Source organism: Orcinus orca, chromosome 2 (genome assembly GCF_937001465.1).
Source record: "Orcinus orca chromosome 2, mOrcOrc1.1, whole genome shotgun sequence".
NCBI classification, from domain to species: Eukaryota; Metazoa; Chordata; class Mammalia; order Artiodactyla; family Delphinidae; genus Orcinus; species Orcinus orca.
Genome location: NC_064560.1, coordinates 81,555,379 through 81,580,396, shown reverse-complemented (window position 1 = coordinate 81,580,396; position 25,018 = coordinate 81,555,379). Strand labels below are relative to the sequence as shown.

The window sequence follows — 25,018 nt, the reverse complement described above, 5'->3', positions numbered from 1 at the left end:
CAAAAATAAACTCAAAATAGCTTAAATACTGAAATATAAGACATGACACCATAAAATTCCTAGAAGAGAACATAGGTAAAACATTCTCTGACATAAATTATACCAATGTTTTCTTAGGTCAGTATCCAAGGTAATAGAAATAAAAGCAAAAATAAACAAATAAATGAAATAATGCCATTTGTAGCAACATGGATGTACCTAGAGATTATTATACTAAGCAAAGTAAGTCAGGAAAAGAAAGACAACTACCATATGATACCACTTATATAGGGAATCTAAAATACAACACAAATGAACATATCTACAAAACAGAAACAAACTCACAGACATGGAGAACAGACTTGTGGTTGCCAAGGGGGAGGGGGCATGGGGAGGGAAAGATTGGGAGTTTGGGATTAGCAGATGCAAATTATTACATATAAAATGGATAAACAACAAGGTCCTATTGTATAGCACAGGGAACTATATTCAATATCCTATGATAAACCATAAGGGAAAAGAATATGAAAAAGAATATTTTATATATATATATATATATATATATATATATATATATATATAAAACTGAATCACTTTGCTGTACAGCAGAAATGAACACACTTTAAATCAACTATACTTTAATAACATTAAAAAAAACAGTATGGTACTGGCACAAAAACAGACACACAGAGCAATGGAACAGAATAGGCAGCCTAGAAATAAACCCACACACTTATGGTCAATTAATCTACGACAAAGGAGGCAAGAATATACAATGGAGAAAAGACAGTGTCTTCAATAAGTGGTGCTGGGAAAACTGGACAGCTACATGTAAAAAAATGAAATTAGAACATTTTTCTCAAACCATATACAAAAAATAAAGTCAAAATGATTAAGGACCTAAACATAATACCGGAAACCATAAAAATCCCAGAAGAAAACATAGGCAGAACACTCTTTGACATAAATTGTAGCAATATTTTTTTGGATCCATCTCCTAAAGCAAAGGAAATAAAAATAAACAAATGGGACCTAATTAGACTTAAAAGCTATTGCACAGTGAAGGAAACTATCAACAAAATGAAGAGACAACCTACTGAATGGGAGAAAATATTTGCAAGGTATGACTGACAAGGAGTTAATATCCAAAGTATTTAAACAGCTCATACAACTCAACATCAAAAAAAAATAACCAGATTAAAAAATGGGCCAAAGACCTGAACATTTTTCCAAAGAAGACATACAGATGCCCAACAGGCACTTGAAAAGATGCTGAACATCATTAATCATCAGAGAAATGCAAATCAAAACTATGAGATATCACCTCGCACCTGTCAGAATGTCTATCATCAAAAAGAACACAAATAACAAATGCTGGTATAGACATGGAGAAAAGAGAACCCTTGTACACTGTTGGTGGGAATGTAAATTGGTACAGCCACTGTGGAAAACAGTATGGCTCAAAAAAAGAAAAGCAGAACTACCATGTGACCCAGAAATTCCACTCCTGGGTATATATGAGAAAAAAATGAAAACACTAATTTGAAAAGATACATGCAAACCAATGTTCACAGCAGCATTGTTTACAACAGCCAAGATACAGAAACAACCTAAGTGTCCATCAACAGATGAATGGATAAAGAAGATGCAGTATATATATATACAATGGAATACTACTCAGCCATGAAAAAGAATGAAATAATGCCATTTGCAGCAACATGGATGGACTTAAGAATATAATGCTTAGAGAAATAAGTCAGACAAAGAAAGACAAATACTGTATGATATCACTCATATGAGGAATCTAAAAAATAAAACAAACTAGCGAATACAACAAAAAAGAATCAGACTCAGATACAGAGAACAAACTAGTGGTTACCAGTGGGAAGAGGGAAGGGAGGAGGGGCAAGATAGGGACAGGGGATTAAGAAGTACAAACTACTATGTACAAAATAAATAAGCTACAAGGATATATTGCACAGCACAGGAAATATAGCCAATATTTTATAACTATAAATGGAATATAACTTTAAAAATTGTGAATCACTGTTGTACACCTGAAACTTATATAATACGGTACCATCAACTACACCTCAATTAAAAAAAAAAAAAAACTTGTGCTAATCATTTAAATTTTTAAGTTTGTCTTTACTTAGAACATTAACTAGCAAATAAAAATATAACATAGCAAATCAAGAGGACACAAAAGAAAGGAAAAGCTTTATATTTCATTGCCTTTAAGGGCACTTGCTTCCCTGCTTTTCACCGGACCCTTCCGGTCACATGGCCAGCCCTGTACCTCCTCCAGCTTCCTTTCCTATCCTGCTTTGGCTCCTGTAGCATCACTTAATATCCTGCCGTTCCCTGAAAATTATCCCACACTGCTCATGTCCTCATGCTTTTGCCCATGCCTCTTCTACCAGGAATACCACTCTTCTCCCTTCTATACATCTGTGAACTCCTGCTTATCCTCCAAGGTGCTGTCTGCATCTCCCCGGTCACACCCTGACCTCAGGGGCTCAGACAAGGCCCAGGGCTCGGGGAGGGACTTACTCAAGGAACCTGGTGATGTACTCGCGGCTGCAGCGGGACCAGGTGAGAGGCGCAGCGTCGTACAGGAGCTGTGGAGACATGATGAAAGGCCGTTTCCCAACGGGTTCACAGTCATTGCCGCTTCCGTCATGCTGAATGCCAAAACTGTGTGAGAGCACAGGCCCCAGGGGCGAGTGAGCTGGTGGGAAGCCACCAGGCCGCCCCTCCCTCAGAGGTCTGCAAGGTGCTGGGTCCTGGCTCCCAGGCCTGGCTCTGCCACCAAACCACTGTGTGGCCTGGGGAAAGTCATATCCCATCTCTGAGACTCAGTTTCCTTAAGGTAAAACGTGGGTGTGCTAACTAGTGTCCCACAGGGCCCTCTGCCAGGTGCACCAGCCTGAGCCTGAACTAAGCACCAGGGACACGGGGCAGCCCGGCTCCTGCAATGAGCTGGCCAACAACGGCAAGCCAGGTGTCATGCGTGGGGCCCACTGTGGCCCCTGCAACCTCACTGGTGCCAAGAACAGTCTGACAGAGTTCCTGCCACCCCTCAAGTCCTGTCCCAAGGCTGTGCAGTGGAGTTAGGGAGTCTGAGCTCCTGCACTACAGGAAAAGTCTCAAGACCATCCTTTGGAAAGACATGAGAAAAATTACCTTTGCTGAGCACTTACTATGTGCCAGGCACCATACTAAGCACTGTGAGAAACACTATCTCTCTCAGCCCTCAGGGATGACCCAACACCTCGGACCAACAGAGCTCTCTGTGAGCCTGCCCTCATTGGCTCCCAGACATCTAAGACTGCCATGTTCACAGCTAAACTGTCTGGGCACAGAGGGCCAAGGGTACGGGCCATGCCTAGGCATAATAGCCTCATGTGGAGGTGTCCAACAGAGGGAGCCTTGGACATCACTGAATCCAACCCCCTCAATCAACAGGGAACACACAGAGGCCCAGAGAGGGCAGGGAACTTGCCTAGGGTCACAGAGCGATTAGGAACAGGGGGTTGGCAGGGACTAAGAGTAAGAAATGCAAAGCACTGAGGGCAACAGGGAGGGACAAAGGCCTATGGTGACTTTCTGGCCCATCTCAACCCCACTTCAAATAAGACTCACCCCTCTCCTAACAGGGAAGCGGCCTGTTTGTGGGGTGGGGACAGTGCCAGGGATAGCAATGTGGTCAGGCTGGGCTCATTCCTCAAGGCAGGGCTCCCTTCCCTGGGATTGTGTGGGCCATCGGCTTGGCTGTCTGGTGCCCACAGGTTGGGAGGTGAGGTCGGGTTCTTAGTGTGGCAGTGGGGTTGGCAGGGTACCTGTGCCCGAGCTCGTGGGCCACGGTGAAGGCCAGGGGCAGGCCCGTGTCCTCATTGATGCTGCAGCTGCGGTGAGGCTGGCACATGCCCGCCACGTGGGACAGGCCCAGGGTCTCGCAGGGCTGGTTCATGGCGGCACACAGGTCCTTCCTGCACATGCAGAGAGAAGGGGTCCTCAGGCTGACTTGGCCAGAAGCCAGGCCCACCCAAGCTGACGGGGCTAGGCAGGGGCCCCTGCTGACACTGAGGGAGGTTGGGAGTGAAAAGGATGTCCCTGCCATCGCTCTGAGACCAGCGCAGGAGCCATTTGGGAAGCAGGTGCCCTCGTTCACCCAGGACACCTATCTGGGCCTGGGGAGTACACCTATGCACAATTTGGGTTACTACCCCAGCGAGGGTGCTGACAGAAGCTGCTGGAGCTCAGCAAAGGGAAATAACTCCACCTCAAGTTCAAAAACACTGCCTCTCATAGAGGGAACCTTCCTCAACATAATAAAGGCCATATATGACAAGCCCACAGCCAACATCATCCTCAATGGTGAAAAACTGAAAGCAATTCCACTAAGATCAGGAACAAGACAAGGTTGCCCACTCTCACCACTCTTATTCAACATAGTTTTGGAAGTTTTAGCCACAGCAATCAGAGAAGAAAAGGAAATAAAAGGAATCCAAATCAGAAAAGAAGAAGTAAAGCTGTCACTGTTTGCAGATGACATGATACTATACATAGAGAATCCTAAAGATGCTACCAGAAAACTACTAGAGCTAATCAATGAATTTGGTAAAGTAGCAGGACACAAAATTAATGCACAGAAATCTCTGGCATTCCTATACACTAAGGATGAAAACTCTGAAAGTGAAATAAAGAAAACACTCCCATTTACCATTGCAACAAAAAGAATAAAATATCTAGGAATAAATCTACCTAAGGAGACAAAAGACCTCTATGCAGAAAATTATAAGACACTGATGAAAGACATTAAAGATGATACAAATAGATGGAGAGATATACCATGTTCTCGGATTGGAAGAATCAACATTGTGAAAATGACTCTACTACCCAAAGCAATCTATAGATTCAATGCAATCCCTATCAAACTACCACTGGCATTTTTCACAGAACTAGAACAAAAAATTTCACAATTTGTATGGAAACACAAAAGACCCCGAACAGCCAAAGCAATCTTGAGAACAAAAAACGGAGCTGGAGGAATCAGGCTCCCTGACTTCAGACTATACTACAAAGCTACAGTAATCAAGACAGTATTGTACTGGCACAAAAACAGAAAGATAGATCAATGGAACAGGATAGAAAGCCCAGAGATAAACCCACGCACATGGGGTCACCTTATCTTTGATAAAGGAGGCAGGAATGTACAGTGGAGAAAGGACAGCCTCTTCAATAAGTGGTGCTGGGAAAACTGGACAGGTACATGTAAAAGTATGAGATTAGATCACTGCCTAACACCATACACAAAAATAAGCTCAAAATGGATTAAAGACCTAAATGTAAGGCCAGAAACTATCAAACTCTTAGAGGAAAACATAGGCAGAACACTCTATGACATAAATCACAGCAAGATCCTTTTTGACCCACCTCCTAGACAAATGGAAATAAAAACAAAAATAAACAAATGGGACCTAAGGAAACTTAAAAGCTTTTGCACAGCAAAGGAAACCATAAACAAGACCAAAAGACAACCCTCAGAATGGAAGAAAATATTTGCAATGAAGCAACTGACAAAGGATTAATTTCCAAAATTTACAAGCAGCTCATGCAGCTCAATAACAAAAAAACAAACAACCCAATCCAAAAATGGGCAGAAGACCTAAATAGACGTTTCTCCAAAGAAGATATACAGACTGTCAACAAACACAGGAAAGAATGCTCAACATCATTAATCATTAGAGAAATGCAAATCAAAACTACAATGAGATATCATCTCACACCAGTGAGATGATATCATCAAAAAATCATCATCAAAAAATCTAGAAACAATAAATGCTGGAGAGGGTGTGGAGAAAAGGGAACACTCTTGCATTGCTGGTGGGAATGTGAATTGGTTCAGCCACTACGGAGAACAGTATGGAGGTTCCTTAAAAAACTACAAATAGAACTACCATATGACCCAGCAATCCCACTACTGGGCATATACCCCGAGAAAACCAAAATTCTAAAAGAGTCATGTACCAAAATGTTCATTGCAGCTCTATTTACAATAGCCTGGAGATGGAAACAACCTAAGTGTCCATCATCGGATGAATGGATAAAGAAGATGTGGCACATATATACAATGGAATATTACTCAGCCATAAAAAGAAACGAAATTGAGCTATTTGTAATGAGGTGGATAGACCTAGAGTCTGTCATACAGAGTGAAGTAAGTCAGAAAGAGAAAGACAAATACCGTATGCTAACACATATATATGGAATTTAAGAAAAAAAATGTCATGAAGAACCTAGGGGTAAGACAGGAATAAAGACACAGACCTACTGGAGAACGGACTTGAGGATATAGGGAGGGGGAAGGGTGAGCTGTGACAAAGTGAGAGAGAGGCATGGACATATACACTAACAAACGTAAGGTAGATAGCTAGTGGGAAGCAGCCGCATAGCACAAGATCAGCTCGGTGCTTTGTGACCGCCTGGAGGGGTGGGATAGGGAGGGTGGGAGGGAGGGAGACACAAGAGGGAAGAGATATGGGAACATATGTATATGTATAACTGATTCACTGTGTTATAAAGCAGAAACTAACATACCATTGTAAAGCAATTATACCCCAATAAAACTAATGAAACCTGTATAAGTCTGTGGATCATATCACCGTCAATTTCCTGGTTGGGATATAACTACAGTTATGCCAGATGTTACCACTGTGGGGAACTGGATGAAGTATAGATGGTACTTCCCTGTATTATTTCTGACAACTGCATGGAATGCACATTTATTCCAAAATAAAAAGATCTCCCCCAGTACTGCTGGAATCCAGTCTTGGGTCAAAGGTGTGAAAACCCTCCTCAAAATGAGGCTCCCTGAGAGCAGGGCTGTGTCTGCCCACCCTGAGGGTCAGGTAGCACCTCCCGCCCACGCAAGCTCTACCGGCCACACCCACGGCCCAGCCCCTCACAGTGGCGGTACCTGGTGAGCAGGATGGCGGTGTCGTGGTGCAGCGGGTGGGCGTCCCTTTTCATGTTGATATTTTTCTGCCACTTGCAGAAGCTCCTCAGGGTGTTGTCTGCGTGGTGAGTGATCTTTAGGTCCTCCTGGGGGCAGAGAGCGTGGCCACTCAAGCCTATCCCTGAGCTCTGAAGGGTCAGGCCAAATTCTCCTTCACATGAAGGCGGGAGACAGAGGCCCAGAGGTGGCAGTGGGAAGACAAGCAGGCAGGCCCCCAGTCCAGCCTCCAGTCTAACAACCCCGCCTACAGGCACGTGCCAGACGGGACCTAAGAGAGGGTCAGCCAGGGACTGGGGGTGACAGATGACACTGCTTGGGCCAAGGAGGCCCTCGCTGTGCCCTTCCACATGAGGCAGCTCAGGCAAGTGGAAGGAGGGCCCTGGCAGACGATGCCCATCCCAGGGGGCAGTGTGGGGCCACGTGACTTCTCACCTCCTCATCTTCCAGCAGGACCAAGCGCACAACGGTGATGTGGATGGGGTTCCCGATGCTGGGGTCATGAAACAGGCCGGCCACCTGCCCAAGAGATACGGGTCAGGCTGTCACCTTGGATACAGGATATGGGCAGCCTCTGCCCACCTCAAGGGGTGCACACCCAAGTTCACACAATGGGGAGCTCACCAGTGCATGCATCCCATACATGAACGTGCCCACACCTGTACACACACTTCCCCAACCAGCAACAGCAGAACCTGGGGAGGACGAGAGGGCCTCCCAGCACCTGGCCATTCCTGAGCACCAGTTTGGGATCCTATTCCCCAGCTCACACCTCCAAATGCTGGCTTGTTGGCCCACCTCAGGGCCCTAACCTGCCCTGGCTGGGACAGCCCTGCAGCCCCCTCCTGCCCTGAGGACGCCAGGACCAGCATCCCAGGAGTGAGCGCTCCCATGAGGCGTGACCTGGGCACGGCCTGGGGGAGGGGTGGAGGCAGGCAGAGGCCCATCTTCCCTGGGGCTGAGAGCCATGGGGCCACGAGGGCAGGTGTGTGTGCCTCTCAGAGGCCCCCATAGCTACAAGCGCGGCTCCACACTCAGCCCCAAGACAGAAGGCCATCCCCAAAGACGGACAGTGTGCCAAGGTGCTGGGAAATGGGGGTCAAAGCTATCTGCTCTTTTAAAGCTCCCTCAGAACAAGAAAGGGGCCAGCCCACAACTGGGGACAGTTGTCAAGGTCCCAGCAGGCAGAGATGTCAGGACACACCAGTTGTGAGTTGGCTTCTAGCAATTCCATCAAGAAAAATAATATTCAAATAGGAATGGACAAAACACATACTGTTAAGAGGGCAAAAAGCCCCTGATAACGGGGATGAATTATACTGTCAGAGCCCAAGGTCAGGAACGGTGAAGACAGTGATTTAACGTGTCTCTGTGCCCTCCATGCACGTGCTGGAGCTGGGAGCCCCTCTGCACTGCCTTCTTCCACCACATCAGCCAGTTCTGCCTCCTGAATTCTGTCCTCTAGCCCACCTGCAGCCTTGCACCCCAGTCATCTGTCTCTGAAATGCAAACCCAATCACCCTATGCCCTTGCTTAAAGCAATGAGTGGGTCTTCACTACCCACACATAAGGCATACAGGCCTGTGCGGCATACAGGCCTGTGTGGTCTGGCCCCTGCCCACCTCTATGGCCTCACTCCCCTCCTCAAACCCCCTCACTCCTGGCTCCGACCACGCTGGCTTTCTCTCAGAATCCCATGATCCTTCCTACCACAGGGCCTTTGCAGATGCTGTGCCCTCAGCCTGGAACACCTTCCCAAGTTATCTCTCACCCTCTCTGAGCTCTCACCCCTCCATCATGTCTTTTGGGGAGCTTTATTCTACCCGACACTCCCAAACCACCATGAACTTGTCCTTCCTAGTACCCCCTCCATCACACCTTCATATTCATCAGGGTGACAGCTTCATTAACGTCTCTCTCCCATTCCAGACCATAAGCTCCATGAGGGCAATGTCTGTGTGGACTCCCTCTTACAGCCCCAGTGATCTGTCCAGTACCTGGCACATGATGGACTCAAGAAACAGTTGTGGAATGAATGAATCTTGAGCACTTGCTAAGTTTTTCCAATGCGTTATTTCATTAAAAAAAAAAAACAAAAAACAGTGAAAAATGAAAAGAGTACCCCGGAGAGAGTCAGATTAAAAGAATAAGTCTTTCCTAGTCGACATGCAGGTGGAGCCCAGAGGAGCCCCTGAGGGTCTGCTAAGACCTGTCCCAACAACTAGCCCAGCCCATATCCTGAGTTAGCGCTGGGATAGCTTCCTGTCACCACAAAGCCCCACCCCCAGCATATATAACACCTCTCACTGTCCCCCAAGAAGTATGGAGGTGAAACAGATGCTGGGAGGGACTGGAGGGTGGCAGAATCATTACTTGTTGACCAGATCAACCAATGAGTGTCTGTTTATGGCCTGAGGTCAGTGTGGTTGTCTGGATAAACAATACCTAGGGAAGACAAGCCCTGCTCTGGTGCAGGCTTGGAGAGCAAGCCAGGGTGGGCAGTATTCATGAGAGTGAGATCTGGGGGTTACAGGTGACCACAACCTCCCAATGAGCTGACAGTATGACATGAGCCACTCAAAAAGGGCCTGTGACCTCAGAGGACATGAATAGAATTGAGGGCGCAAAGTTGGGTGGGGGGGACCTCTCTTGCTATGCTTGGAAGAGACCCACCTGAGCTCCCGGGCTCAGACCTGGGTCTGGCACAGAGAGGACACTGACAGATTGGAACCTGCAGGAGGCCCTGGTGAAGAGGAGTGAGCTGTCCTGAAGGTGGCTGTGGGGCCAAAGGGCAGATGCTAAAGCAGCCACCAAAGCAGCAGTAACACTGACCGAGCCCAGCACACACAGTCCTCATGCTGGGAGCGTCACATGCCTCATCTCACTTAACCTTCTTACTTCTCAGGCAGGCATAACCATCCCCACCTTACAGATGGAGTAACGAGGCTCAAAGAGAGGCAGAATAGGGGATCAGAACCCAGATCTGACTGCATCGAAGTTTCTGCTCTTACTTCTTAAGTTTGGAAAGCGCTGCCTGCCTCCTCTCTGAGGGATTCTCAATGCCTATAGCTTTGGAGGCTCTGAGAAGTCCTGCAGTAAAGTCTGTGTTCCTTTTTTTTAACCCTGCGTTGCCAAACTTTTTCAACAGCACAATCTTTCTTCACAGAACACCTGTAGCATCCCTTGGAACAAGTAGCATCCCTTGGAACAAGTACTCCCTGGAATATTCTTTGAGAAATGCTACAATGAGGTACAGCTTCCCCAGCATGGGATCCTATTCTTATGCATCCATCACCTCATCCTTGGTACAGAGCTGGCACTCATCACATCAGCGTTACAGAACTGCTCCAGAGGGAAAAGAGGGTAAGTTCTCCCCATCCACACCACCCTGTTCCCCCATCCTTCCAGCACACTCTGGCCACCACAGCTACCCAGCTGTCCCTCTCTGGGGCAGGCTGAGGGGCAGAGAGGACAGAGTGGGACTCTGGAAGCAGATACATCTGACCTCCGGTCCCAGCTCTGCCACTCACTAGCTGTGTGACCTTGAGCAAGCCCCTTGGCCTCGCTGAACCTTTGTTCCTTCAACTATGAAACGGGGCTGAGGCTTAGATGAGGCAGTGAGTGTGGAGCACTGGACAAGCAGCAGGTGCTCGGAAGGTTCCAGCCCTAACACACGGTCCTCCTCGGAGGCTGGCTGCATGCCCGCCCATGCCCCTGCCATCTCCTGGAGTCTCCCTATCAGGTATCTAGCACTGTTAGGCTCATAGGTGCCCCGACTCTCTCCTGACCAATGCTGGACTTGCCAGCTTGGGAAAACCCGATACTGTCCAGAGCAGGTGACTGTGAGAGCCAGACACTCCCTCCTCCAGGGTGGGGCTCACAACGTAAATGTGCGCGTCCTGTGAGCCTGGACAGGGAAGCAAGAAGGGGCCCAAATCCTTGACCCCTGGCACACAGGGGATGTCACGGGGGAGCCTGGAGGGCTCAGTACCTGCCCACATGGAACACTCAGAAAAAATGAGGCAAATAAACCCAGCTAACCATTGGTGGCTCCAGCCAAGCTCCTGGGCCTCCTTCAGGCTGAGCCCCTGAGTGGAGGATCTCATGGCCTGGGAACCTGACCTTGCCCACCCCGAGCCCAGAAGCCAGGCCCCGCTGTCCAGCAACAGTCCCTCCTGAACCCTGGTCTTTCGTGGTTTGTCTCCCTGGGCAGACAAGGCTAAATAGAAGCTTGGCTGGGTCTTAGAGCCCTAAAGTGCCAGGCAGAAGGCTATGGCCTTTATTCCATAAGGAGGAGGGAGCCAACATGGGTGGCCAAGTCGGGCAGGAACCGGCCTGGAGCTGAGCTTGCCAATGCAGACTGAAGTAGTGGGGGCATGGTGGCCACAGACGGCGCCCCTTTCTTTCTCTGACCCCAGGCTTCATGGCAATAAAAGGGGTGGCCAGACCTTCGATGATCCAGAGCGCACTTCCTTTAATGTTGCAGGGGGTGTGAGGCTGGCACGGGTGGAAGTCACAGCACATGACACTGGCCACATCAGCTGCAGAGCACACTGTACTGAGAACCTCACCTGTTCTCAGTCACCCAGCCCAGGAGGAAAACAGTGTTGTTCAGTGGGTGGCCTGCTAAGAACGCCAAAGGCAGAGATCTTTTCTCCCGGGGGCCCTGAGGCCTCCCACCTGCACACCCAGGGCAGCAGCAGGGAGGGACTGGTTGGCACTACAGGAGCAGGAGTCACCAGCTCCAGCCTGCCACGGTGCCCCAGGTGGGACCTGGGAGACCTAGGCTCCTATTCAGCTCTGTCTTGCCTCGCTTGTGACCTGGGCACGTCACTCACCCTCCCGGGGCCTAGTTATCTCAACTGTCCCATGGCGTCAAGAGCGGTATGACAATGCTGTAAGGTAGTATTGTCATCCCCAGTTCACAGGTGGGCAAGCTGAGGCTAAGACAGGTAATGTGGCTTGCCCAAGGTCACCGGCCAGTAGAACACAGAACTGTACAGATCCTTCTAACTCTGCTGCGTGCTGATGTCTCAGGCAGGGGCTGGTCTGCTTGGTCATTTCCGTGTCCCCAGCGACCAGCACAGGTCCCGGCACAGAGGAGGGAGGTTTGTTCAGAGTGGTGTGGATGGGTCAACCAGTCTACGAGCTCCCTCAGCCTCCCCTCCCCCAGCTCTGGTCCTGGCAGGGGGTGGAGGCTGCTGAGCCAATGGGGTGGAATGACACTCAGTGGTGTCCTCACAGCAGCCCCAAAGGCCCCACCTCTGCCCAGGCTCTCTCCTAGTGACTCCCTGCGGGGCCTCCCATCCCCTCCTGGACTTAGGAGCTGGAAGCTTATACCTCCTGCTTGGGGCCTGGGGTACACCCACCCTCTGTACCTCAACACCACCATCCCCTGGCAGCCCTCGCCGCCCCCCACGCACCGCCCGCAGCAGCCTCACCATGTTCATGATGGTCAGCACGTAGCTCTCGACGTTTGGCTGCCCGTGGTACTCCACCATTTTAGCATCGGCTACCACCAGGGTCTCCACCCACTTCTCTTTGCTGACCGAACGCTGGTGTAGACGCCTCGGCCGCTGCCGCCGCCACTGCTGCCGCTGCTCCCAACGCTCCCGCCGGGGCTCCAGCTCCGGGGACTCTGTGGGCCCCAGACGGGCTGTGGGTTAGCTGCCAGTAGACTGGCCCAGGGCACACGTCTCAAGGGCCTTTCCCCAGTGAGCTCTCTCTGGGTCAGTGGGAACAGTGCTGGGATCAGAGGCAAAAGGCCTGGACTCCCGTCATGGCTTTGCCCCAGACCTGTGCTGTGTGACCCTGACCTGGTCACTTCCCTTCTCTGATCCTGGGGGATGCCTGACTATAAATAGATAAGTTGATCAGCCTCACAGAGTGACTTCGGGGGGCTAATGAAATGGTGGATATGAACACAGTAAAGCACTGTGTCCGTGAGGCGAGCTCCTAAGCCCCTATCTCCCCACACTGATCCCTCCCTCGCTGAGGGGTAAGTACATCCCAGCATATGCAGATCCCCGGCCTAACCCCCAGCCTGGGGAGGCTGACCAAGACCCCAACCAGCTGACCCCACTGGGGACCTGCCCCACTGACCCAGGCTGCCCCCAGATCAGAAGAGGAAGCACATTTATGAAGCTGGGGAAACTGAGGGTGAGAAGCATGCCTCTTTGGTTATCTGTTCCAGCAAAGAGAGTCCCTGAGCTGTGGGCAGCTTGTGAAGTTGGAGCAGTCCCCAAACCCCAGCAGCCCTTAGCAGGCAGCTCCTTACAGAGACTGGCCAGCACTGACTGTGGCCACTCTGCAGAAGAGGTGCTGGGTGCCACACTCTAGGTCTCCAAAATGCAAGTCAGCTATCCTGGGCTGGGACCAGAGTGGGGAGGGGAGGGAGGTTCCTGGCTAGCTGTCCTGCTGGGGTTGGGTATGGCCCGGCCTCACCTGGACACTCGAAGAACAGTTGGCACAGCTGGAGGTGCCCCAGGCAGTGAGTGGGGAGGGGCAGGGAGAGACAGAGACGGAGCCCTGAGGTGGGGAGACGGAGGAGCTGACAGTGAGAGGTGCCAGTCCAGGGCAAGAGCGGGGGCAGGCCTGAGAGGCAGAGGCCTCAGGCCCGCGGCACATTTGGAGGGCACAGGCTATGATGATGTGTCTGTCGGTCTGTGTCCCTTTGGTCTAAAAGGAGCTGGGCATGGAGGTGTTGACAGAGGTTTCTAGAAGGCCCCTCCATGCCCCCAGACCCATCCCCTACCCCAGAGCTGGTAGCAGAGAAGCATACCTTTCACCCCACAGGTGCCTGGAGCCCTGGGGTCCCCCGGCTCTGCCCACCTCTCAGGGGCTTGGCGCTTGTATACCACGTGTGGCTGGGCGCGGCCAGGGCGGGCTGGGACACCATCCAGGGGCTCAATGAAGTAGTCCTCGTTGGAGAGCTGGAACACACCTTTCTGGGAAAGAAGCACCAGGGTCACTTGGGGAGGGCTGGCACTCAGCTGCTCTTCCCACCCATCCCAGAGGCCTGTCCTGCCCAGCGGAGCCCACCACCCCAACTGACCCTGATACACTGTGCTTTCCTCCCTCTGGGCCTCTGTTCACTTTGGACCCTCTGCCTGGAATGTCCTTCGTTACAGCTCCACCCAGCCAAAGGCTTCTAGGCTAAGCTCAGGAGCCACCAGCCTAGCAAGCTGCTCCCACCCTGCCCCTTAGCCCATAAGAAGCAAGAAGTGGGTCTGCATCTCCTGCATTCCCAAAGAAAAGCAGGAATTACAATTAAAAGCTTAACATCAAGAAGAAAAACAAAAGTCCTGGGGATGTAATGTACAGCATGATGACTACAGTTAATACTGTATTGTGTATTTGGAAGTTGCAAAGAAAGATCTTAAAAGTTCTCATCACAAGAAAAAAAACTATATGTACATAAATTTGTAACTAGACTTATTGTGATCATTTCACAACACATAGGTGTCAAATTGTTGTCTGAAACTAATATTTCAATGATATCTCAATAAAAAGAAAGAAATTTGATCACAGAAAGAAAGAAAGAAAGAAAGAAATGGGTCTGCTTCCGAATCTAACGAGATGTCCACAGAGATGCCCACTGCCACGAGGACATCCTTGTCCCTGGTCCCAGGGTCTGCCAGGGAAGGAAAGCTGGAAGGGATGTCTTGGTCATGTCTGCTGGTATTCAAAGAGGCCAGAGGAAGGAGGGGCCTTGGTAAGTATCTTTGAGCAGACCACCACCTCCTGGGGAAGCTCAGGACTCCAACACGGAAGAAGGTTTTACCTCCCTTGGACCTCCCTCACTGGCTCCAAGTCGGCCAGTTGCGTCACTCAGGGCCAGAGAACCTGGAGCGCTAGACAGTGCATCATCAGCTCTAGGGGCTGGAGGCCTGGGTTGAATGCAGACTCCACCACTGGATACATGGGTGACCTTAGGCAAGTTCTCTGAGCCTGCTTCCTCATTTGTAAAGTGGGAATGATGCACCTGTCACTCAGGCTCAACAAGATTAATCAACTATATGGAAAGGGAGGGGCACAGACTGGGTAAATGAGAGACTTTCCCAGGCATATGGGCTCTCAATGGCCCAGATACCCTAGAGCCTGTGAGGTGGGCTGTATTAGGCCCTGCCCTGCCACAGCCCATGGCTTTTCCTGAGCAATCTGAGCTGAGGTTCCCCCCCACCAACAGTGGATGGCTGAGAATGTGCAACCCTTCAACTCCTCCCACACCCCACGCTTGGGAGCTGGGAGCAGAAAGGGGCCCTATCCTGCTTGGAGTGGAGCTGCTCTAACTGGGCACTCAAGCAGAGGGAGGCAATTAGGGCTGCAGGCAGTAGCCAGCATTACCTCAACCCAGAAAAACCTGGAGGTTGAGGCCTGCTCTCATCACCCCCTGAGGCAAGGTAAAGGTGAGGAAGCCTGTCCTGGAGAACAGCAGCCTAAAGGGTGGGGGGCGCGGAGGGAAACAAAGTCATAACTGATCCCCCAAAGAAGAAGGATTCAGCTGCTTTCTAAGTTAGTCTACACACACCACAAACAGTGGTTCTCAAAGTGAGGTGTCTGGACCTGCAGCTTCAACACTATCTGAGAAATTGCCAGAAATTCAGATTTTGCTACCCGCACCGCCCCCCCCCCAAGGTACACTGGGTTTTTAACAAGGCCTGGGTGACTCTGGCTCGCATTAAAGTTTGAGAACTGCTAGAGAACAAAGAGGCCTACGTTGTCCACCCCATTTTACAGGTGTGAATACTGAGGCTGGGAGAGGAAAAGCCAACAGGCCGAAGTTAGCAGCAGGTCCGTGGCCAGGCCGGGGGCAGCCCTGCGTCCCGCCAGCGCACCCTGCGCACACTCACCAGGCCGTCGCAGGCGCTGATGGCTGCCAGGCCACCCTCGAGCTCAGGGTCCTGCACCTCGCCGAGCAGGTGGCAGGCGGGGGCGTGGGCCCGGATGTGCGCGCGGCCCAGGCCGCCGCGCCGCCGAGTCTCGCTCACGAAGCCGGGCGCCAGCAGGTGCGAATTGGCTGTCAGGTTGAAGCGCAGCTCCCGGCCACGGTACTGCAGCTCGTAGAAAGCGGGCGCGGCGGGGCGCGCGGACACGTCCCTCTTACGCAGCGCGCGCGGCCACAGCTCGTAGGACAGGAAGGAGCCCCCCGCGTCCACGCGCACCGGGTGCACGATGTCCAACGCTGCCCGGCCCTCGGCGGTGTGCTCTGCAGAGAGAAGAGCCGGACCGGAGTGGGGAGCGGCCGAGAGGGCGGCTAAAGTCTGAGCGCCGGGACTCAAACACCCACCACCTCTGCTATTTCACCTCTCCGTGCCTCGATGGCTCCATCTAGGTTATCGGGATAACCTCTTAACAGGTTTCCCTGCTTCCGCGATTGCCCGTGTGGCATCCCTCTCCCCTAGTTTTCTTTCAGCGTAGCAGTCACAGGGATTCGTTCCAAATCAGTCAGATCATGGCCCTCCTCTGCTCCAAACCCTGCAGTGGCCTCCAGCTCACACACAGCAGGAGATAGAGTTATGGCGATGGCCTGTGAGGCTTTAGGCAAGGTTACTGCTCCAATCTCATCTCTGCTACACTTCCCGAGTTCCCTCCCCTCGGCCACTGGCCTCCTTGCTGTTCCTCAGTCAGACATGCTCTTGCCTCAGGATTTCGCTTTGCTATTCCCTCCACCGGAAACACGCGAACCTCAGTGTTCCATCTGACTAAACCCCTCACTTCTTTTCAAGTCCTTCTTCAAAGCTCTCCTCGATTTATTTTAAAATTGCAACTCCCTGGCTCTCCCTATTCCCCCTTCCCTGCTTTATTTTTCCCCATAGCACTTCTGACATACTGTATCACTTAACATTTTCATTCTTTTTCCTATTTTTCTTTCTCCATCTCCTCCCAGTGTGAACTCTAGGAGGGCAAGAATCTTCATAGTCTTTGCTGAAGAGTTTAAGTGCCAGAGTATCTGGAAACTAGTAGTTTCTCAGTAAATGTTTGTGTACAATCTGTAGAATGGGGATAATTACTTACACTTTGGGAGCTGAGGATTAAATGAACTGAACTGCTCCACATATAGCCTGGCCCACTGACTGAACATGATGGCAAGTATGATTAGTATGACTATTAGCCTAATGGATTTTTTTTTAAGTGCCCGAGGGTTCTGCACACATCTCCAGGTCTCCTGAGATGGGGAGTCAGAGAAGGACCACCCAGGTAGGGCCCCCTAGCCCCTCATCACTACCACTTCGTTGGAGCAGCTCTAGTTTATTTCTTTCACATTTAAGAGTTTGAATGAAAATGTTCCAGGGCTGCAAAACTTCTGCTCAGGCCCTTGCCATTTGCAGAATCCTCTCATAGTCAGTCTGCTTGGATTTCCCAGTAAGGCTTCATTCTTAACCTTTTTTTGCCATGGACTCCTTCTCAGAAAAATGTTTTTAAATGTATAAGAATAATATACCAAGGAAATACCAAGGAAATTGATTATATTGAAATACAGTTGTCAAAATAATTTAAAAAGTAGATGTGAAATTATGTGCTCCTTTACTAATGCACTAAACAAGATCTAATGGCAAATTTAACAACTATGGTGATTTAGAAGTAGTGATAAATGTCAACCTTATTTCAAGATACCTGCAACTGTATTGAGATAAAATATTTTGCTTTTCCTATTGGTAGCAAAATCACAGATACTGCCAACGCTATTGTGATTTGTTGCTAATATTTATAATTGAAGGAAATGCTACATTTCACTTCAAGGTTACAAAAATTAAAGATGTAATATATTCCCATCCAAGGTCATGGATCCTCTGAATTCTACCCAGGTCTCTATGGCTGCAGATCCAGGTTAGGACACCTGCGGTAGAGTCCCCAGATTGTTTCTGGAGAATGCAAAGAGACATTCAGAGAAGTGCAGAGACTGGCTTAAAGCCACACAGCGAGAGTAATAAAGTCTCCCAAATGGCTTCAATCTCTCAGTAACATCGTTCTACATTCAGCAGTCCGTCCCTTGCTGGGCCTCAGTTTCCCCTTCGCCAGCGTAAGGAGTTGGACCAGATCAAGTTTTTCAAACTATTTTGGCCACCAGACCTAGTCTTCAAAAGAAATCTCATGGGGACACATACACACATAAGAGCAGCACTGCTGGGGGTGGGCGGGAACCCCAGGGCTGGTGTTCTTGTTCCCCCTTTTCCTTCTCTGCAGTTCCCAGGCTCTGAGGTACAGGTAGGAAACTGGCCCATGTGAAGTGTCTCCCAGCTTCAGGTCCTGCCCAGATCAACTGGCCTTATGCTCAGCTCCTGGGATCCTGGCTGCTCGTGACAATAACCCCTCGAGGCCACAAGAATGCCTGAGTGCCCTGCAGCTGTCCCACAGGGCTCTCTGTGTGGCCACTGCTGGGGCTGGAAGGGAAGCCAAGCCCAGCCTGAAGCTCCATCCAGGCCAGGCCGCAGAAACCCAAACTGCCCTGCAATCTGTCTCCTGTCAAACCACGTGTAAAGCGCCCTGCACACGCCAGTGGTGTGCCCCCCTGCTGAGGACAACCCCCGCGGCCCACAACTGCCCCAGCAGGCCAGCCATCAGGGCACGGTCCTCTAAGAGCGTGCTCGAGCGAGGCAGGATGGGCTGGGCTGACTTGCTGTGTGGCTCTGGACAAATTTTCCCTGTCTCTGAATTTCAGGAAGGCACCAGTGCAAGGATTTTCCAGACATCTCAGATGAGAATTTGTTAAAAACAAATTCCCAGGCCCTTCCCCAGACCCACTGAATCAGCATCTCCAGGAAACAGGACTGGGAAGCTGTGGGGTTTGTTAAAAAAATTTTTTAACATCTTTATTGGAGTATAATTGCTTTACAATGGTGTGTTAGTTTCTGCTGTATAATAAAGTGAATCAGCTATACGTATACATATATCCCCATATCTCCTCCCTCTTGCGTCTCCCTCCCACCCTCCCTATCCCACCCCTCTAGGTGGTCACAAAGCACCGAGCTGATCTCCCTGTGCTATGCAGCTGCTTCCCACTAGCTATCTACCTTACGTTTGGTAGTGTATATAAGTCCATGCCACTCTCTCACTTCGTCCCAGCTTCCCCTTCCCCCTCCCCGTGTCCTCAAGTCCATTGGAAGCTGTGTTTTTACCAAGAGCCTCAGGAGACTGTGATCATCAGGGAAGTTAGGAAATTCCTCACTGGAAGTGAACCTGGCTGAACATCGGCAGTACCTGGAGAGCTCTGAAAAACTGCAGCTGTGCAGGACCCAGCCCAGAGATTCCGATTCCATAGGTCCAGGGCTCTGAGGCCCCAGAATCTGTATTTTTTTCTGTATTTTTCTAAACCTTCTGGGGATTCTGTTGTAACCATTTCAGGGATGGCATTTGAAAGCCACTGGGCTGGATAATTGAAGGAGACTTCTTGCTCTGACATCCTAATAAGGGCATTTGGGATGGCAACTCCACAACCACAGCCGGCAGACTTGTTTTTTTGTTTGTCAGTGTATTGACTTGGGGGGGGTGGCGTGGTTTGTTGGGCTGGCAAAAATGTTGGAAAGTATTTAATCAGTTGCTAGTGTTTAAAAAAAATCACATAATTTTGTATAAAAATCTCCATTTTCAGCTTAAAGTCTTATCATCCATCCCTGTCAGGCCTAAATTCACACTTGTCAAAAGTGGCCCTTTAGAGAGGGCCTGTGCTCCCCCATCTGCCTCAGTCTCTACCACTCCCTATGGTGTTCTCAACACTGTAGCTAAATATAGCTTTGCCCTCAGCTTCACACTTGTCTTTCATTCAGTAAAGAACTGAATCTCTAACAAAAATGGGAAAACAAGGGGTGGGCCAAGAAGCCCCATGTTTCGAGAAAAATGTCTTCCCACCAGCCTTGTTATGTTACCTGCCTGGTCCATCCCTCAGAATACAGAAATGGGTGCAGGGCACTCGTGATCCTTACCCCCCACACAGTGCTGAGAAGGTCCAAGAGAGGGGAGGGGATACCCCACAGATGGACGGGGATGAAGAAAATCTTCGTTAAAGGGGCACATGTGAAATGTCCCTTGACATACAGGTATGTATTTAAGCGTGAAGATGGGGAGGGCATCTTGGTGGTGGACACCATGTGGTAGACCCCCAGAGAAGTAGGAAAAAGCCAGGGGTGAGGGGAACAAGCAGTAAGAAGCTTGGCCCAGGTGTGTGTTTTGTGAAATGAGAGACAATGGAGTGACAAAATAATGCACTGTCAAAAGTATGGGCTTTAAACATAGGAAGACCCAGGTTCAGGTGCCCACTTGGCCACTTCATAGTTGTGTGGCCTAGACAGTCACTGAATCTTGCTGAGCCTGTTTCCTCAACTGCTCAGAGAATCCAGGTCAGAAAACTTAAGGAGGGTCACAGGGCAAATAGACAGAGAATAAGACAACAGCCACACTCCAAGGCTTTGTTTTAGATGAGTATTAACAGCAGTTCCCAGGGCATGAACCGTCACAGCCAACGCTGCTGAAGACAAGCTGAAGGTCTGGGAGTGCTGAGGCTAACCGGCCATGAAGTGCTCAGTATACCAGAAAAACGAAAGCTACATGGCATACTTCTAGGCAACAGCAGTGTCCTCAAACGTGTGTGGGTGGGAGAGGGGAGTATGTATGTGGCTGGGGAATCGGAACCACTGGGGAGAAATGGCTCCAAGAGCTCAACAGTGTCCCTGGGGAGGGATCCATGACCTCGGGGTCATGTGGTCCTGTTGACAATCCCTGCTCCAGACCTTGGGAAATTATTGCAAGACAGAAATTCAAGTGATTTATAAAGAAGCATCCTCTTAAGTTCAAAATGTAATGGGGCTAAGTAGAAATATGCTGCAGGTGAAAGGCATTAGAATTAATGTGCTCTAGAGACAGAGTGCCTGGGTTTGAATTTGCAGCTCTGCCACCTACAGCTGTGAGGCCATGGGTAAATTACTCAACCACACAGTCTCGGTCCTTCCATCTGTAAAATGGGTATGATCATAATCGTACCTTAGGTTGTGTAAGAATTCAATGAGTTAATATGTAAGTGCTTAGTACAGGAGATAACATATAGCAAATGTGAACTAAGTTATGACTGAAAATTAGCAAGAGAAGTTCTAAGGTATACTTAGCTATTTCTTGAAAAACCTGTTTTATCTCTTTGCCTAATGGTGTAATAAAATATTTTTTAATCAAAAATTTAAAAATACTTACAGGATGTTACCACTTTTACTGCAATAATTTTCATCTTCTTGTTTTGTTCTGCATTCATTTTCAATAGTCAATTTGTATCGTTTTGCCATTAAAATATTTTTAAATGAGGACAGAGTGAGTTAAAAAATAAACAACTCTTTCAACGTCTCCGACAGCTGACCCCTGGTAGCAACAGTGATGGCTGAACCTACCACCACCCAGTGCCAGCAAAGGGTAATTGCAGGTTCCAGTCTCTGGTTTGTGGGTGCATCAGAGCTGAGCCAACAGAGCTAAATCTACAGCAGGATGGGAGCAGGGACTACTCGTGGTTTATGGCTGAGACTGTCCTGCCAGGGTGTGACTGGATGGAGTTCCTGCCACAATGGGTGTTGAATACTTTGAATATCACCCCTAGGTGACAGAACTGTCACTTTGGAACTTTTCCCAAAGAAATGCCAACATGGTGTTTACTCTCACCTCCTTATCGAGTACCTGAGTTACAATCCAGCCCTTCAAATGACCCACAGTTCATGCCAAAGAGAAAAAATAACCAGGGTGTGTGTGTGTGTGTGTGTGTGTGTGACACACACACCCTCCTCCTTGAGTCTGTCCTCACTTGCCTCACTTGCACACACACATAGAGCTCACATGTGTGATACAGTGTTTTGATGGCCCCTGCTCCAGTCCCAGCAATCCTAACAAGTCCTTGGTTTGTCACATTTTCCTAAAAGTGAGCCCAAGATAAGTTCTCTGGCCTGAAAGAAGGTAGCATTCAGTGGGCAGGGGCCCTGGTCTACATCCCCCAGGCAAGTCCAAAGAAAATGACGAAGCTCGGCAGCCTCAGGATCAGGCATCCTGATCGGGAGCAGACTGGGGAGAGCCCCCTGCTACGTATCAATGGGAGTACTAGAGACAGACACTAACCTTGAAGGGGGACCCAGATTAGATAGGAGGGGTGCCTGCCTCGCTCCACCCCAAATGGCAGGTTCAAGTTACAGGACACACCAAGGACTCCCTGATCTTACTGGGTCTGCCTGGCAGATTAATAAAAATCACGGCCACCACGTGGTAGGCTCTCTGCTCTGTGCAAAACAATCACATTTAGCATCTCACTTAATTCTCACAAAAACCCTTGGAGGTAGGTACCATTATCCCCATTTAACAAAATGGGCAACCTCATACATGTGTCTGGTCTGCAGTAGAAGTAAAGGGGACCCTGACCACAGGGGACTCCCCCACCCCACGTTTCTCCCACAGCTGCCAGGGGGCCTGGACCCAAGTTCAGGCTCAGGGGCAGTTCCTTGGGGTAACCACTTTCCTGCTCCCTCATCTCCATCACCTGGTTCTTCCTCATGGGTCCCCAGCTCTGGACAGAAGGAAAACACAGGCTTTACCCAAGTAGCCCAGGAGTCCAAACCAGCAGGTCACTCTCCTCTCTGAACCTCTTTCCTCATTTATAAAAGGACTTTCCATCACACACCTTGCAGAGTTGTTGTGGAGCTGATGAGAAGTAAGAACTAGGGAGCCTGGCACATGGTATTTCTCATTAGATGTTTGCTCTATCCCCTACACATTGCTGCTAGATAGGGAGCCTCCCCCCTAAAACACTGCCTTCATCAGCTGCTCCCCTCAACGGCTCCCCCGACCTCTAAGATCTGGTTTAAATGTCCCCTACGTTCCGGCCCATATGCTTTTCTAGCCTCACAACCGCAATCCCTCTGCTGGGGAGGCAGGTCTCCCCCAGGCCCAGCACGCAGGCCTAATCTAGCCACCTCCCTCCACCAAGCCCGGCCGGGATGCACCCCCACCCCCAACACGCACCCTTCCAGCCCATCCAAAGTTCATCCATCCTTCCAGTCCCTCCAAGCTCAGGCCCCTCCTCTCCTACAAAGCCTTCCCGTCTGCCTCGCCAGAACGGCTCTCCCCACTACTCGACCCGCCCCCATCAGACCAGGAGCTCCCTGAGGGGCAGGCCAGGGGTCCTCTACACCCTCTGTTCCTAAATTCCCAGGCCGTCTACTCCGGACGCTCCAGGAGCTCCGCGGCCCGGCGGTCGGCGGCGGACGGCGGCGGACGGCGGCGGAGCAAGATTCTGGACACTGGCCAGAGGCTCGTCGGAGGCCAGCCGGCCGGGGCGGGGAGAGCCAAGCCCAGGGCTGGGGAAAGAAGCTCCTTCTCCCCGCTCCACTCCAGGAGCCTTCACACTTGGGGGAGGGGGAGGCAGGAAGCGCAAGGACCGCGGGAGACCCGGCCCGGGGAGCCGCCGAGGGCCGGTAGGCACCTAGAGGCGGTGGGTAGGGGCCGGGGCGGGAGCGCGGCGGGGGACCGCGTAGACCTGCGACCCCGAGCCCTCGTCCGCAGCACCCTGGCCAGCCTGCTTTCCAGACGAGGCGCACTGAGGAGGGCGAGAAGCTGAATCCATCGCGTGTAAGCCACGCTCCGTCCAGTTCCTCCGACGAGAGATCCCCGGGAGAGTCAGACGCGCTCTGCGGTACCCGAGGTGGGGAAACTGGAGCCCGAAGAGCGTCTAAGAGGCTCTTTCCGGCTACAGGCAAGGTGGGTAACGGAGTCGGGGGCCAGGGAAGGCTCCCTGGAGGCGCGGTTTCGCGGCCCCAACCCCACCCCTGTCACTAACACCAGGGGGCGCGACAGCTCCAGGCAGAACCTGGCGGGCACAGGGTCTCGCAGAGGTGAGAAGGGGCTAAACCGAGGCTGGGGAAGCGGGGAGGGGTGGCAGGGCCGGCCGGCCGGCCGGGGCAGGGCGACCACCCACCTGGTACAGATCCGTGGGCGCCGGGCGCCAGAGCGCAGAGGAACAGGAGGAGTGGGCGCAGCAGCAGCGCGGGGCTGCGGGGATTCGGGCCGCCGGGCATGGCCGGTGCCGGGCGGCCGCCGGGCGATCCCGCGCGCACACTCTTCGTCTCGTCCGCTCGCTGCCCGGTCCCGGGTCCGGCTCAGGACATGCCCGACCCGCGTGCAGCTCCCGGCGTCCCGGGCCCGGACTCCGGCCCGGCGGGCGGCTGCGCTCAGTCCGCTGGCAACAAAGGCTGCAGAGCCCGCCCCCTCGGCCGGCAGCGGAGGCAAAGAAAAGACCGGAGAGTGAGAAAGAGAGAAAGAAAGAAAGGGAGGGAGGGAGGGAGAGAAGTCGCCGGCCCCCGCCCCGCCCCTCGGGCTCCTTCCCCCGCCCCCGGCCCGCCCTTCAGCTCCGGCTCGGCCTCGCCCCGCCCTGGCCCCGCCCTCGCGGGCCACTCGGGGCCGGTGCCGGCGGCCCACCGCTCTAGGGCGGAGCTGGGGCAGGGAGCTGGTAGCGCCCCCAGACGGCCGCTTGGCCGCCCACCGGGCCGAGGGCGCCCTCTGGCGGTGGAGCCGAGCAGGCCCCTCCCGACCTGAGCCCCCCAAGGCCCCCCAAAGAATCTGGAATTTCTGGAATTTCTGCCTTGTCCCTAAACTGTGCTCGAGGAGGCGCCCTCCGGTGTGCTCCCTGGGCTAGGCAGGCCTGCCCTTCTGAGGAAAAGGGACACGGAGGCCTCCCGAGGGTCCAGGGTCTCGAAAGCCAGGTGGAGAGAGAGGCCCAGACTCTTCCCAAGTGGGCAGCTGTTTCCCACGAGGGGCGGGGTCTCTCAATTCCTCATGTCCAGACTCCTTTCCAAGTGTGTTTGCCTGGAGGGAAGCAAAGCATTCGGCCCACGGGCTGGAGCCCACAGACTCTCAGCAGGGGCCCCCTGGGAGCTTGGAGGCCAGCCAACCCCAGCCTCACATCCTCCGCTGCAAACACAGGCCATCTGTCCTTCCGTGGCCGCAGCCCTGATCCTGGCTTCCTGCTCCCTCCCCCGATGCTCCCAGGAGCCCCCGCCCCTGTCA

General features: G+C 51.5%; 1 protein-coding gene across 1 annotated transcript in view; it reads right to left on the bottom strand.

The window, feature by feature from the left end:
• The window catches only part of ADAMTS7 (ADAM metallopeptidase with thrombospondin type 1 motif 7), a 57,584-nt gene extending 33,335 nt beyond the window's left edge, over positions 1-24,249 (bottom strand). Inside the window, exons 1-8 of the mRNA XM_033415687.2 lie at positions 23,931-24,249; positions 15,850-16,205; positions 13,779-13,944; positions 12,439-12,635; positions 7,433-7,516; positions 6,962-7,086; positions 3,822-3,971; positions 2,533-2,676 (exon numbers count right to left, since the gene is read on the bottom strand). Coding sequence (XP_033271578.2) covers positions 2,533-2,676; positions 3,822-3,971; positions 6,962-7,086; positions 7,433-7,516; positions 12,439-12,635; positions 13,779-13,944; positions 15,850-16,205; positions 23,931-24,030 — 1,322 coding nt within the window. The 5' untranslated portion in view covers positions 24,031-24,249. The remainder of the gene's footprint in view (positions 1-2,532; positions 2,677-3,821; positions 3,972-6,961; positions 7,087-7,432; positions 7,517-12,438; positions 12,636-13,778; positions 13,945-15,849; positions 16,206-23,930) is intronic.
• Between the last annotated feature and the right edge of the window lie 769 nt (positions 24,250-25,018).